General features: G+C 36.2%; 1 protein-coding gene across 6 annotated transcripts in view; it reads right to left on the bottom strand.

Moving 5' to 3' along the window:
- The window catches only part of GASK1B (golgi associated kinase 1B), a 59,610-nt gene that overhangs the window by 14,481 nt on the left and 28,128 nt on the right, over nucleotides 1–17,001 (bottom strand). For all 6 annotated transcript variants that reach the window (XM_054553272.1, XM_009240404.4, XM_063722920.1 and 3 more), the window contains 1 exon segment: nucleotides 16,362–16,576. In XM_054553272.1, the coding sequence (XP_054409247.1) occupies nucleotides 16,362–16,576 (215 nt within the window).

A 17,001-nucleotide genomic window follows, 5' to 3' on the forward strand; every position in this document is an offset into this window, starting at 1 on the left:
ATCCAGAATAGTATATATTTTTCCCATATTACAGTTGAAGAAAAATGTTCAGAGAGGATAGCAACCTGCCTAAGGAGATGAAACAAGTGACTCGTGTGGATTTCAAAAGACATCCGCCTGCCTACCACGATGCTTCCCCTGCTAGAAAAGACAAAGTTCTTGCTTTCACGAAGATTACAACTTAATGCCTCTAAGAATGATTCACTGGGTATTCTCTATAGCAACCAACATTATACTTTATACAGTGCAGGTACTTTATAAATGTTTGTTGAAAGAAATCAAAAAACGCATACCAGCTCCACTCAGTTCACTCATTGAAACAGAATGCAGATAGCTATCTACTAAAAGGTCTGTTTTCCCCTACCCATCCTTTTGTGGAAATCTCAAAATCTTAAAATCACAGAATCTTAGAATCACAGAAATGTAATTACCTTTGAAGTTACTAGATCTTATATAGACAAAAGGGAGTTTATTTCAGAAAAGATAACCTACAGCAGTGGTCTTCAAACTTTTGATTTCAGAATTCTTTGACACTCTTAAAAATTACTGAGGACCCCCTAAAAGTATTCATTTGTGGTTATTTACCTTATTAAATGAAAAATTAAAGCCAAGAATTTAAAAATAAGTATGCATTAAATTCATATAAAAATAACCTATCATATATTAATACAAATAAGATATTTTAAAGGAACTTGCTATACTTTCCAAACAAATGAGAGAAGTGGAATTGTTCTTTCAAGTTAAAATGGCATTTAATGAAAAAAGCAGCTAGTTCAGCTCACAATTCAAACAATTACGTAAGTGGTTTCCTCAAGACAACCATTGCACTATGGGATACAGTCGATGTGCTTTACACATTCTCATTTTGTCACACAGGATATTAAAAAGACAGAGACTTACAGGTAGAGATTTTTAAAAATTAATAGATTTTCATTGCTTCAAGAAAAATTTTAAGGGAATCTGGCATTTATTTCATGTGCTATTTTTCTTCCTGTGACTGCAGTGACAGTGAAGAGTACAATGACCACTGGTATAGTTTGGTGCCTGCCTTTATTCATGCTAAAGCATCAACAGATTTAACTACTACTGCATATATCAACACTGAAAAAAGCGAAAAAACAAAGGTCTCAGTATTACTGTGAAAATAGTTTCACCCTTATGGACTCCCGGAAAGGCACACAAAAACCATGCCCCAAACAGTTCCATTCAATTTGACCATACAATAGTAATAATTCTTGGAAGCTCCATATATCTCTTAGTGATATGTGTCCATAAACATCATGAATATGGTTGGGAAGAGCATGAAACTAATAGAATACTTACCCTACTTTTGCACTGGTTGAACCAGCTCTCACTTAACCCTTAACCCTCTCTGAATGTACTTCTTCATTAGCCAATAATGAGTCATAAATTTTAAAAAATACATACAAAAACCATATACATTGAGCCCAATGAGTATCTGCCTGCCCTCTCAGATGTTCCTATGCAACACTATCATGTTCATTTTTCCAAAACTGTTATATTTGCATCCTACCAGACTTACTCAGAGGTTCAGTGCTTTGACCTCTTGCTTTGCTCGAACATACCCATCAAGGTTGGTCTCAGACTGTCTATGGTTCAATGGCACAGGCTTAGTGAAGAAGCCAATCCCAAAAGCTAATCCCAGCAATACGTTAAACAATGTTTGAATCTCAAATGGTTATTTATGAAATCACACAGGCTTCCTCAAGTCTCTCATCCTAGCCCAGCTATGTCTATAACTAGACTTACGATTGAAGCATACTAACTATGCACTGATCAATTTCAACACAGTCTAAAAAATTCACCACAAGGGTGGAAATAAGCAAAAGAGACATAAAATTTAAAAATACATACTGCACTTTTGATTAATAATAAAATTAGAATGAATCCAGTAATGCTCAACTGGTTGTCACTTAGCAATTTGAAATTATAAATATAACAGATTTGATCGGATATTTCATCCTTTAATTCAGACTGATTCAAGAGCAAAGACTTATGTTAACCAATTTTCCAGTCTACATGTTATGCAGATGAGGCTTTAGAACAACAACTCCAGCAATCTCTGAGCATGAGTGCTAGATAGTAGGTGGAAAGAATATATTAAGTTCTAGAGGCTTTCAAGTTGGAAGCAGACATATGAGGAATCTATATGTTTCTTAACGGAAGAGATATGCTTTGAGACAAAGATCAGTCTGAAAAGGATGTGTACCAGCACATGTTGTAATGACCCATGTTCATTATAGAGGCATAGCTTATGAGATATCTGGCCACAATAACCAGAATGTATCAGAAAACATTCAGAAGTACCTTCTGGTTATTGAGGACAGGTATCCCATAAGCTATGCCTCTATAAGGAACATGGGTCAGGGTGGCTAGGCTATTCTTTTTCTTAAAGTTGCCTTCATGAAAAAATGCTTAAATTACGTGAAGTGAGAGAATGTGGTCTTAAAAGTCAAGTCTCCACTAGAAAAATGATGTTAATGCCCAAAAGGGAGATTCATAGGTCAGTGCCTTTGTATTTACTTTTTTTTTTTTTTTGAGACAGAGTCTCGCTCTGTCTCACAGGCTAGAGTGCACTGGCGCAATCTCGGCTCACTGCAAGCTCCGCCTCCCGGGTTCATGTCATTCTCCTGCCTCAGCTTCCCGAGTAGCTGGGACTACAGGCGCCCGCCACCACGCCAGACTAATTTTTCTGTATTTTTACTAGAGACGGGGTTTCACTGTGTTAGCCAGGATGGTTTGGATGTCCTGACCTCGTGGTCAGCCCGCCTCGGCCTCCCAAAGTGCTGGGATTACAAGTGTGAGCCACCGCGCCCGGCCGATGTTGTGGTTTCTTACAGCACCAAATACCATAATGAGCAGCTCCACACCGTAGAACATTCAAAGAAAGACCTATACAATCTCTACCACTAAAGGCAGTGGTGAATAGACCATGAACAAGAGTGTGGGGCATATTTAATCAACAGTGGATAGACCAAACTACGACACACACACATGCGCGTGCACACACACACACACACACACACACACACACACACACACACACCCCCCGTATGAGGAAATAGTAGCAGGCAAGATTGAAAAGTCAGCAAATTAGGTCATTGGATTTATTAAAAGCAATGTTATTTTTTTCTATATAAACTGTACCCCTGGATAACCAAACAGGACATGAGGTGAAATTTCTCTTTAAAGAAGTAGTCTAACTAATAAATGAAGAATTAATGATATAACTAATATATCACCATTTTTCAATTCCCAGTGAACTGGTGGATCAATGTGAACATCAATAGCTGCTATTATTAGAAAAAGGACTAACCAGTTATGATGTCTTCTGATAAAAGAACACAGCACTATCTACAAAGAAGACTTGACAAAATAAATCAAATCTAAATTTGATCATCAATTCAACACCAATCTATAGGGAATATAGACAACGGAAGGGCAAAAGAAAGGCACCACAAAAGTATAACCAGCAAAATCGAGAGTGTGAACTCTACAAAACAGATGATCTGGTTTCTTCAACAAGCTATTGAAAGGGAAGAGAGAAGATACAGAGATGAAGTCTATTGATTAGAAGACACACCAACCAATCACAAAGTGTGGGCATTATTTAAATCTTGATTCAAATAAACAAACTGAAATATATAAATGACACTTATGAAACAAAAATGTGGCCACTGATTGGATATTTGACTAAATCACTTCTCAGTTTTATTTTGTGTGTGATAATAGTAATGTGCTTATGTGTTTTATCTCCTAGTGATACATACTGAAATATTTACAGATGAAATAATATAATGCCAATTATTTTCTTGAAATTAATGTGGATGTGGAAAGTAGACAGAGATAGAGATTTAACAAGATGGATCATGAGCTGATAATTGTTGAAGCTGAGTGACAGGCACATAGGGGTTTATTATAATATCCTGTCTTCTTTTTAATATGTTTAATTTTCTGTAATAATTTTTTAATGTTGTAAAAATTTAAACTTTATTTTCCAATCAAATGGAAGTCTTTAGAGATTTTATTTTGCAAGTAGCAATATGATTAAAAGGGAAATAGGAAAGATAAATTCAGCAATGATTTGCACATTAATTGGCAGTTGGGGAAGACTAAAGACCAGGAGATTAGTTAAGAGTCTCTTACAGCATCTTGATCTACATTGACAAAAGTCTGACTGAGGTAACATTAATAGAAATGAAAAGGAAAAAGTGACAGGAATGATTTTGAGGAACATGAAAGTTCACTGCTACTTGAATATGAAACACTAAGCAGAGAAACATTAAAAGAGGACACAAAAATCTCAAACCTGGCATATTTCAAAAATAGTAATGTCATGAATAAATATAGGCCAGTTAAGATGACAGATTGTTAGGTGATGAGGTAACAAATTACTTCTAGACATCAAGTTTGAGAGGATGAAGTGACCACTTGCTATTAAAGTAAATTATTGTTTACCTACACATGCATTAAAAAAAATCCTTTGTGCTGTCTCCTGAAATGTGATGATGTGTTTAAAAATACAGTGTCATAAATTAAACAGCATAATAAAATAATTGAATAAAATAAAACTATAAGTCAAACTTCCTTGTTACTAATATTAAAATAGCCCAAACCCTTCTTTGATAAAATTCTACTTTTTTGTCATGTTTTACCATTTGTTTACATTATTTCCCTGCAAAAAATGTTCCTTGGTATCACAAGTAGATCTGTATATGTACTTATTCTATATCACTTTCCCTGTCTCTATATATCTAAACATATAAAGCAATGAACACATCATAGGTGCCCAATAAATACCAAGTTTTCTGGCCAATATGCTCACTTATTGCAAGCAGTACTCAGAAGAATAAGATGTAATGTTTCCAGATAATTTGGAAAGTCTTCTGAAGCTTCCTTAAGTAAGATAACATCATTATTTTATTTTATTAATTATCTTAAGTAACATAATCAATACTGAAATAATTTCTTCTAGTGACAAACTATGGAAATGCATATAGTAGAAACTGTGTCTAAGTCAGACTTTTGAATTTCATTTATGACAAACTTAGTTGTACACTATTAAAAGTCTATAATAACCACAATACTGTTTAGTGCTTAGCATGTCCATACCCAAAAGTTTGGAATTTGTCATTTTTAATCCCTAGCATCATACATTCCCATATCCTTTACCTTAGTAAGTGATTCATTGTGACCAAGTGAACCACTCTAATTACCTCCATAAAAAGAAATTGGGAAGATGCCTCAAAAACAATAAAAAGCAGAAATATATTGTTTTCTAAACCCTCTGATTCTTGACAGTTTTTGCTTCCTAGATCCACCAATTCAGCATGCTACCCAATACTGACAACTAATCCCAGACTTTCTTTGCTACTTGAAGCCAAGGCAACAACCAACTACATCATCTCTCACTGTTTGCTTGAAAACAAATGTGAAACTATTTCATTCGTTTGCTTGAACTTACCAATAAATACATGGCTAGAGATCATTTAGTTTGGCAGTATTCTGACTCAGCAAAGCAATAAAACCAACCCAAACTATTTGAAATCCCAATGTCCAGGACCCTGGAGCACTATGTCTCTTGCTGTTATAGCACCTGACTGTGAGTGTGTTTCCTCACTCACCTCTGAAAGCTGGCAGCAAGACCCTTGACCATCAAGCAGGAGAAAAATCCTCATCATCTATCAAGGGGGCCATAGTTGGAATCTTTCTTTGTTATGCACATAGATTGTTCCTGCAGAAACAAAGATCTTTCCAGGAACAGTAATAAGTTCCCTCTTGTTTCAACAATGATTGGTTGGAATTTTTATTCTTACTTTTATCACACCATTAAGTGGGAAAAAAATAATGCACAGAATCAAAAATAGGAGAAAGCAGGACAAAGATGAACACCTCTTAATCTAATTCATTAGATTCAGGAAATAATTCTTTAGAAGTCAGATAAGAATTAGGAGGACAGAGTTAAGTTAAAAGAGACAAATCTAGGAGGCAAGGCATACCAACTTATATTCTTGTTGTCTGTTGAATTTATGAATATAAGTTTATTGCAGCCATCTGAAAGAAAACCACCTTTAGGGAACAGGATATTTCTGTAAGCACCATTTCTCCCACTCAGTTAACTTTTTCATACCCTCAACCCTTTGCTAAAATTCCTCTCTCTTATAGACTCTCTTCCCGTCTCTTGTACTCACCTAATTTCTGCAGGTTTTTCCATTTCTAGATTACATGTCACATTTTCTGTCTACACTCTCGAAATTTCTTTCTATAAAATATTACTTTTAATTATGACACCTGCTATATTCTGCTGTGATTATCTGTCTCTTCTACTAGATTGTATAACTCTTGAGGGCTGGAAAATAGTCTCATTCATCTTTTATTACCAGCACTAAACCTACTCAGTGTCTGGAGCAGATAAGAGCTCAGAAAAGTCTGTTACAATCAAGTGAAAAGAAATACATGCAGCCTTTTTTTGACGGTAGAAAAAAAATATCTCCCAAGACATATCTTTGTTGGTCCTCCTCTATGTTAACACCCATTAATTTATCATTAAATAAACAGTTATTCTTAGAAAATGTAAGTATATGAAGAATGCCATCAAACAGTGAAAATATTAAATATTTTTTACTTGTTTGATTCTTTTATTTTCTAAACTTCTAATTCTCTTCCTGTAACAAAACTAAATATACATGTATTGTGAGAACACTTTATATCTTTCACTTTCAACATTGTTAATCTGATACTTTGGACTTACTATTTTAATATAACTAGATTTTTTTTTTTCAATAAACCATGCCCTGAGTAAGTGTGACATTTCCAGACACTCTGCTGCTAATAGAATTTTACAAAGTTGAAAAAGACAGGGACTTGCCCTTGAGAAATTTATAGTTTGTCAAGATAGACTAGTCAAAAATAATTAAAACTTAATAGGCGAAGGCCTATAATGTAAGTACGAAAGTCCAAATGAAATTATTTGGGAATGGCTTATAATTTAATAAATAAAAATAATGATAAAATAATATTGTTTATTTAATTCTTACTTATTTCTATGCTTATTTCTGGATGATCAGTTGCTTAATTCATAAGTAATACTTATTGAGCACCTACCATGTACTAGGCATTATTCTAAATGCTTTATGTATATAAAAATATTTAATCATCTCAATAGCTCTCTATATATGCACCATTATTATTCCTATTTTACAGATGAGGACACCAATGCAGAGAGAGGTTCAAGCAACTTCTTGAGGTTAAATCAGTAGTAGCAGAAATGGGACTGAAATGTAATTGACTGCAGAGTCCCAGTTCCTAACACAATACAATACAGTGACACAATACAGTGTCTCTTTGGTCAGAAAGCAAGTTTTCTACCTCCTGAATGTGCTTCTGTTATTTTATATAATCTTTTGAGAGAAGTTTGACCAAATCTTGGAGACTCAAACACTCTCTAGAATACCTCTCTTTGTCATCCTAATGGAGGTGAATTTTTGTCTAGGCAGTTTATACCCCCACGCTTCAAGAATAAAAGATTATTTGTGCTTCTCTCACATTTTACAGACCCAGTAAAATGGCATAGCCTTTGTGAATGTAGATTTGTTAAATGGGTGAAACAAAAAGAATGCTGTGTACAGAAAATTAACAACTGGGTTCTATATTCCCTTGCTCTTGCTCTGGCATCATAGAGCAAGTGATTTTAGCTTGCTTCAGGCATAACTTTTCTAAGATTGTCACAAATATCCATCTAATACATTCCTAAATACCATTTAAATGAAGCATTTATTCTGATTTAAAATAAAATTTTCAGTGTAATTGATGAGAAAGAGTGTATAGATAATAATAACTATTTACTATGGCATTCACGAAAAATGGCCTAAGTTTGTCCATTTATTTATTCATTTATTCAATACACTTTTTTGATTGATATTGTTCTATAAGCATTTTATGGCCAGGCACGGTGACTCATGCCTGTAATCCCAACACTTTGAGAGGACAAGGCAAGAACATCACTTGAGCTCCAGAGTTTAAGACCAGCCTGGGCCACATAGCGAGACTCCGTCTCTATTGAAAATCAAAAAATTAGCCAGGCCCATGGTGGCACATACCCATAGTCCAAGCTACTCAGCAGGCTGAGGCAAGATGATCACTTGAGCTAGGAGACTGAGGCTGCAGTGAGCTATGATCATGTCAACACACTTCAGCCTAGGCAACACAGCAAGACTCTGTGACTCTGTCTCAAAAAAAAAAATTAAATTTAAATTAAAAAAAAAAAAACTTGTATGATGGTGAATACAGGAAATAAAAGAATCAAGATATGATTTTATTAAAAACAAGTAAAACTCCTCTGGAATAAGATCTACTGTAAGCCAAGTCAAAAGAAGAACAACAAAGTAAGAAAAATTATTTAAGACACAGGATTGACAAACGTTAATTTTCATGATATACAAAAACTTTTTGCCAATCAATAAGAAAAAGCTACAGAATGCAATAAAAAAGCACAATGATTTGAATGAGCAATTCACAGAAAGTAAAATATAAATAATCAATAAATATTTGAAAATAGAGGCTGGGTGTGGCGGCTCAAGCCCAGCATTTTGGGAGGCTGAGGTGGGTGGATCGCTCGAGCCCAGGAGTTTGAAACCAGACTGGGCACAATGATGAGACCTGTCTCTAAAAAAAATTTTTGAATTTTTTAAAAAGTGTGGTGGCATGTGCTTGTTGTCCCAGCTACTCAGTGGAAGGATCACTTGAGCCCAAGAGTGTGAAGTTGCAGTGAGTTATGATCACACCACTGCACTCCAGCCTGGGGAACAGAGCGAGACCCTGTCTCTATTTTAAAAAAGGGAAAGAAAATATAATATCCTCAATATCACTCAAAATGAAAAACTGAAAAATATAAATAACACACCATCACCATCTACAAGATTAGCAAAAATATTAATTTACTTTCCACTTCCCACAGTTGGTAAGAGAAAAGGAAAGAGGTACTTTCATACCTTACTACTGAAACTGTAAAATGCTGCAACATCTACAAGAAATTAGCCTCTTACCTTTTGCACTGTGGGAAATAAATAAATACTGAATGAACAAAATAGGTAAGTCCACTCTCTCAATTGCTATCCCTGAATATATGATTTGACAAATCGTATTACTTCTGTAAATACTAACCAAATTAACTTCTAATAATCAGATTAACTTCTGATTTTAGCTTTGTGCTTTAGCCATAGCTAAAATCAGGAGCTCCAATCTTGATGTTATAATTTGAGTAAGTTCTAGTAAAGTCTTGCAGAGACCTCAACCTTATGGAGCATCAAAAAAGAGAAAGGCCCTCCCACCCCAGGCAGAGGGGCAACAGATTTGAAATATTTATTTTTGTTGAAAACTCCTAATAGTGAATTCACATGTTCAGTTTCGTCCTCAAGACCACAGACAATAGGCATGATAATGATTAAAGCTGCTGATGCACTCAGAAGAAGACTGGGGATCAGCTGGAATTTGTTCTTGCTCAGTCAGGAACATGTATGAACAGTAGAAAGTTACAAAGTAAACACACATCTTGGAGAAACATCTCTCTTCCTCTATGTTGAATCATATCTCTTAGAGGCAGCAAGCATTACTACTCCCCTCAAAGAACTCTCTGCTTCAAATGGTATATTTAGAATGCCCTGAATGTTATAAGAACAGTACCAATCTTATATTCTTACTCATGCTTTTTCCTATCCTCTCTATCATTGACAGCCTACAATCCTACTCAAACTCTTCCTCCACTATTTTATGGCAAAGTGCTCTTCTCTTTTGACCTCATAAAAATTAGAATTTATATTATGTCATCCAGCAATCCTTGGATCTATCGTTCGTTTCATGCACCATATTTTCTTAACTAAATAGTTTTTTAAAAACTTAGAGTGGGACAGTGAGGATAATCACATTGTACTACTTTGCTACCATTGTGGTTGTTTTCTTCACTATAACACACAATAGATGTTGCATAAATTGAGTTTCCCTCAATAGAAAAGAAAATGATGAAGGCAGCAGGGTAGAATGAGATTTAGTTGAGGGGTTCAGAATTAAAATACATGTCACTAGAGAACATAAGGATTTGCCCTTTATTCACAATAGGTTAGGTCTTATGTTCATCAGCTTCAAACCTCAAGGTTCTTTCTCATAGACTTCACTGCCAGGTTCAAAATTTACTTTCCATTGTCCTTCTAATCATTCTCAGTAACTTGAATATCTCTGCTTACCACTCCCCAAACACTTGATCTTATAGTGAGAACTTTTACCTACTTCACTCTAGGTCCTTTCATTCATTCTCCACTTTATTACTATTACATTTTATCATATTGACTTGTTTCATTAATCCAAGGATAACTTGGTAGCAGTTATACAACAATGGCTAAAAATATGGAATCCACCATCAGCCAGATTTAATGATATCTCTATTTATGAACTTACTAGCTATGTAACATTGAACAAGTTAGATAATTGTTGAGAGACAATTCTTCACGGCATTTCTGCACATCTTAGATTTTGTTCTGCAAGCTTTTTTTTTTTTTTTTTTTTTTTTGAGACAGAGTCTCACTCTGTCGCCCAGGTTGGAGTGCAGTGGAGCCATCTCGGCTCACTGCAAGCTCCGCCTCCTGGGTTCACGCCATTCTCCTGCCTCAGCCTCCCAAGTAACTGGCACCAAAGGCGTCCACCACCATGCCTGGCTAATTTTTTGTATTTTTGGTAGAGACAGGGTTTCACTGTGTTAGCCAGGATGGTTTCGATCTCCTGACCTTGTGATCCACCCGCCTCGGCCTCCCAAAGTGCTGGGATTACAGGCATGAGCCACCGCGCTCGGCCTCTGCATGTATTTTTAAGAGTGTTAGCACACCAGAGAGTATCTCATTCTGAGATGAAGGGCAGATTTGTTTCCTGACAAAGATGATAATGTATCCATCTGAGGCAAATATTGGGCAGGTTAGCTAGCAGCCCCTTAGAGAATGAGGGGTTTCTTAAGCTTAGAGTCTCTCAGGAGTGACATAAACACACTATCTGAAGCATTCACCAAGGCCACTCTGTATCACCCCAATAGAACTTGAGAGGCAAGGGAGCATAAAACTGATGCCACCTGCTATATCATAAGTAATAAAGTCATTTGTCTCTGACCCAGGAGTCTCATATCTTCTGCTAACGTCTATCAACCTGTGTCAGACTACCTTGTTAGCTTCCAAGTAAAGTAAAATCCCAGACTCTTCATAGTTCTTGATAATAACTTCTCTATGCTTCAGTTTTCCTACCTATAAAATGGAGAAAGGATGCCTACTTCACAGAACTAGTACATTAATAAAATGGAATAATGAGATAATGCATATATAATGCTTAAAACCAGTTACAGCCTCATAGCAGGACTCTTGAACACTCTTTAAGGAGGCAGAACTTGGTGGCTGCTGACCACCTCCTTGCCAAGTCAAATGTCCTACTCCCCGGTTCAGTCCTTGCTGGTGTCTCTGCACCACTGACATCAGAGATCCTTCTCTCCTCCATCAAAGTTCCTATTTCGTAGACTGTGACTCTGTACTAAACTGGTTTTCTTCCTACATTTTTGTCCCTCTGCAATTTCTTCCTCCTACTCACACTCACAAAATAATGAACTAAGAAAAGGATAATGTTTTCCAAATGTTCTAAGGCCATCCTAAATTTCCACAAGATACTAGTTAACAATGCAACAACGGAAAAGTTTTTTTCTAAAATGGGCAAAGGGAAAGGGAGTAATCAGAATAAGGGGGTGGAGAAAGTCCTGAGATATTTATCAAAGGGAGAAAAGAGTCATAAGAAAACCTTATAAAATGTGAGGAGTCACACAATTATGTAGATGATCAATATTTATTATTCTCTAATGCAGAATCTTCATGAAAAATTTGCAATAAATTTAATTGGAAAGAAAATAAGGAAAATAAGTTACGTGGCCAACTGACCATTGAAACACAGTGTGGAGTGTTGGAAAGAAGACACTTTTACCATCAACGGATCCCAACAAATCCCAGCTCCAGCCTTCAGTGGTTGTAAGAACTTGAGTGAGATACTTAACCTCATCAAACCTCAGTTTACTCACGTCCCAAATGGGGTAAGACTATTCCTCATAGCTCAATAAATGGTAGCTATGATGAGTATGATTATTGCAGGATGATGTGAACCAAAAATAAAATTCTAAGCCCCCAACCAACTGAATTGACCTCTAAGCCTGGGGCAATCTACAACCAATACCACAGCAATAGAAAAGATCATTCAAGGCTACTATGAACACCTTTACACGCACAAACTACAAAACCTAGAGGAGATGGGCAAATTCCTGGATATATACAACCCTCCCAGATTAAACTAGGAAGAAATACAAACTCTGAACAGACCAATAACAAGCAGTAGTATTCAAACGGTAATTGTGATGGTTAATATTGAATGTCAACTTGATTGGATTGAAAGATGCAAAGTATTGTTCCTGCGTGTGTCTGTGAGGGTGTTGCCAAAGAGATTAACATTTGAGTTAGTGGACTGGGAGAGGCAGACCCACCCTCAATCTGGGTGGGCACCGTCTAATTAGCTGCCAGCACAGCTAGAATAAAGCAGGCAAAAAAGGTGGAAGGAGCTGACTTGCTGAAACTTCCAGCCTTCATCTTTCTCCCATGCTGGATGGTTCCTGCCCTCAAATATCAGATTCCAAGATCTTCAGCTTTTGGACTCTTGGACTTAAACCACTGGTTTGCCAGGGTCTCTCAGGCTTTTGGCCACAGACTGAAGGTTGCACTGTCGACTTCCCTGCTTTTGAGATTTGGGGACTTGGACTGGCTTCCTTGTTCCTCAGCTTGCAGAAGGCCTATTGTGGGACTTCACCTTGTGATTGTGTGAGTCAATACTCCTTAATAAACTCTTCATATATACATCAAACCTATTAGTTCTATCCCTCTAGAGAACCCTAACCTAATATAGTAATTAAAAAATTGCTAACAAAAAAGTCCAGGACCAGATGGATTCACAGCTGAATTCTACCAGACATTCAAAGAAGAATTGGCACCAATCCTATGACACTATTCCACTATAAGATAGGGAAAGAAGGAATCATCCCTATATCATTCTATGAAGTCAGTATCACCCCAATAGGAAAACCAGTAAAGGACACAACAGAAAAAAAGAGGAAACTACAGACCAATATCCCTGTGAGCAAAGATGCAAAAATCCTCAGCAAAATACTAGCTAAACCAATCCAGCATACCAAAAAGATAATCCACCATGATCAAGTGGTTTCATACCAGGGATACAAGGATAGTTTAACATATGCAAGCAAGTCAATAAAGGTGATACACCACATAAACAGAATTAAAAACAAAAACCACATGATTATCTCAACAGATGCAGAAAAATCATTTGACAAAATCCAGCATCCATTTATGATTAAAACCCACAGCAAAATTGGCATACAAGGGACATACCTTAAGGTAATAAAAGCCATGTATGATAAACCCACAGCCATTATACTGAATGGGGAAAAGTTAAAAACATTCCCCCTGAAAACTGGAACACGACAAAGATCCCACTTTCCCCACTACCATTCAACATAATACTGGAAATCCTAGCCAGAGCAATCAGAAAAGAGAAAGAAATAAAGGACATCCAAATCAGTAAAGAGGAAGTCAAACTGTCACTGTTCACTGATTATATAATTGTATACCTAGAAAACCCTAAAGACTCCTCCAAAAAACTTCTAGAACTGATAAATGAATTCGGTAAAGCTTCAGGATACAAAATTAATGTACACAAATCAGTAGCTCTGCTATACACCAACAGCAACCAAGCTGAGAATCAAATCAAGAACTTAACCCCTTTTACAATAGCTGCAAAAAATAAAATAAAATACTTAGGAATATGCTTAACCAAGTAGGTAAAAGATCTTTACAAGGAAAACTACAAAACACTGCTGAAAGAAATCATAGGTGACACAAACCGATGGTAACACATCGGATGTGTATTTGGATGGGTAGACTTAATATTGTGAAAATGACCATCCTGCTAAAAGCAATCTACAAATTCAATGCAATTCCCATCAAAATACCATCATAATTCTTCACAGAACTAGAAAAAAGACTCCTAAAATTCACATAGAACCAAAACAGAGTCCACACAGTCAAAGCAGGACTAAGCAAAAAGAACAAATCTGGAACCATCACATTACCTGACTTCAAACTGTACTATAAGGCTATAGTCACCAAAGCAATATGATACTGGTATAAAAACAGGCACATAGACCAATGGAACAGAATAGAGGACCCAGAAATAAAGTCAAATACTTACAGCCAAGTGATCTTCAACAAAGCAAACAAAAACATAAAGTGGGTAAAGGACACCCTATTCAACAAATGGTGTTGGGATAATTGGCAAGCCACATGTAGAAGAATGAAACTGTATCCTCATCTCTTATCTTATACAAAAATCAACTCAAGATGGATGAAAGACTTAAATATAAAATCTGAAACCATAAAAATTCCAGAAGATAACATCTGAAAAACCTTTTTGGACATCAGCTTAGGCAAAGGCTTCATGACCAAGAACCCAAAAGCAAATTGCAACAACAACAACAAAGAAGATAAATAGATGGAACTTAATTAAATTAAAAGCCTTCTGCATAGAAAAAGAAATAATCAGCAGAGTAAACTGACAACCCACAGAGTGGGAGAAAATCTTTGCAAACTATGCATGACAAAGGACTAATATCCAGAATCTACAAGAAACTCAAAAAAATCAGCAAGAAAAAAAAAAAAGAAACCATCCCATCAAAAAGTGGGCCAAGGACAAGAATAGATAATTCTCGTAAGATATACAAATGGTCAACAAACATATGAAAAAAGCTCATCATCATTAATGATCAGGGAAATACAAGTCAAAACCACAATGTGATACCACCTTACTCCTGCAAGAATGGCCATAATACAAAATAAATATACAAATACAAATACAAATTAAAATACAATTTTTATATTTTGTATTTTGTATTTTGTATTTTATATTTTATATTTTGTATCTTGTATACATAATACAAAATAAAAACGGCCATAATACAAAATGTTGGTATGGATGTGGTGAAAAGGGAACACTTTTGCACTGCTGGTGGGAATGTAAACTAGTAAACCACTATGGGAAACAGTGTGAAGATTCCTTAAAGAACTAAAAGTAGATCTACCATTTGATCCAGCAATCCCACTACTGGGTATCTACCCAGAGGAAAAGAAGTCATTATACAAAAAAGACACTTGCACACGTATGTTTATAGCAGCACAATTTGCAATTGCAAAAATATGCAACCAGACCAAATGCCCATCAATCAAGTGGATAAAGAAAATGTGGTATATATATATACCATAGAATACTACTGACGCATAAAGAGTTATGAAATAATGGCATTTGCAGCAACCTGGATAAAATTGGAGACCATTATTCTAAGTGAAGTAACTCAGAATGGAAAACCAAACATCGTATATTCTCACTCATAAGTGGAAGCTAAGCTATGAGGATGCAAAGACATAAGAATGATACAATGGACTTTGGGGCCTCAGGGGAAAGAATGGGAGGAGAGTGAGGAATAAAAGACTACACATTGGGTGCAGTGTACACTGATCAGTTGATGGGTACACCAAAACCTAGAAATCACCACTAAATAATGTACCCATGTAACAAACCACCACCTGTCCCCTGCAAAACCTATTGAAATTTTTAAAAAGTTAAAATTAAAAAATGAAAGTAAACCTGAACACTAGTTCAGGCCATGATGGGAATGGGTGGTTGGGCATGCCGCCTTATACGTTCTTCCCTTTGGAATTCAGGCACAGTTGACCTGCATTAACATTAAAACAGAACTTAAGACCAACAAAACAGACTCTCTTTGTAGCAATAAGACACCAGCATGACAGACAGTGGGCCCTGAAAGAAATCAAAGTATTTTACCCCAAGATGTATTTTTGATATATTTTGAAATGGCCCTGCCAAGCTGTCCCTTGTGCAGAAAATCTGCATTCTGTAGAGAATCCCCTTCCCTTTCCAGATCTTTTTCCTGGTCCAGGAGAGATTAAGAGTCTAGTACCTCTTTAAGTCTGATAAGAAACATTTACAATGTATTCTCTCTGAAGCCTGCTACTTAGAGGCCTCATCTACATTTGGCCATTATGGCCCAAACCACAATTATTTTTGCACCAATAGAATAGAAGTTATCACCAGCTTCATAAAAACTCCAGGTGCTGAACATTCCTTAGTGTCAGGCTAATATAACTCAGTGCCAGTCTTAGATAACTGTTTGCTTGATTTGATAAACTTACCTGTAACAAAAAATCAAAGAGTGCCATCTTAGACCACTCATGATGATGTATTTCAGTACAACCCGATTCAGGCTTGGGTACTCGGCCATTCTGCCAGCATTTCTGTTTCAGCAACTGCTGATAAGTTCCCCAGGTGAGCTTAACAGAAGAATGGGTGTCATTACTTGCTGGAGATAAAGATGCATCCCAAAGAATGATGGGGCATGGGCGGCCATCTATGGAATCAGAAAAACAAACACACTTTCAGCACACTATTGACTCAGGGTGTGTCTTTGAGCAGGTCCTTCACTCTTTCACAGTCTCACGCTCACCTATCAAATGTGAGAGTATAATTTGACAATATTTTATGATCCCTTTGTCTTCTGAAGTTTTAATACTTTCATACCTCAATGCTTCCTGTTTGAAGTCTCATAAAGCAGAAAGTTATTGTTAGACAATGAAAAAACATTTTAAACAAGATACTTTATAGATGTGGCAGGAATAGGCTGCTAAGCACCAATAACAACGTCCTATGGTTAAAGTGGTTTTATTCCACATCTAAAAGCAGCCACCACAAAAAGGGAAAGAATCCAGACATTTATAATTGTCTATTCAATGTCTGAGTGGAGCTGCTCTTTATTTGTAATAACAACTGTCTGAT

This window comes from Pongo abelii, chromosome 3 (assembly GCF_028885655.2).
Source record: "Pongo abelii isolate AG06213 chromosome 3, NHGRI_mPonAbe1-v2.0_pri, whole genome shotgun sequence".
NCBI lineage: Eukaryota > Metazoa > Chordata > Mammalia > Primates > Hominidae > Pongo > Pongo abelii.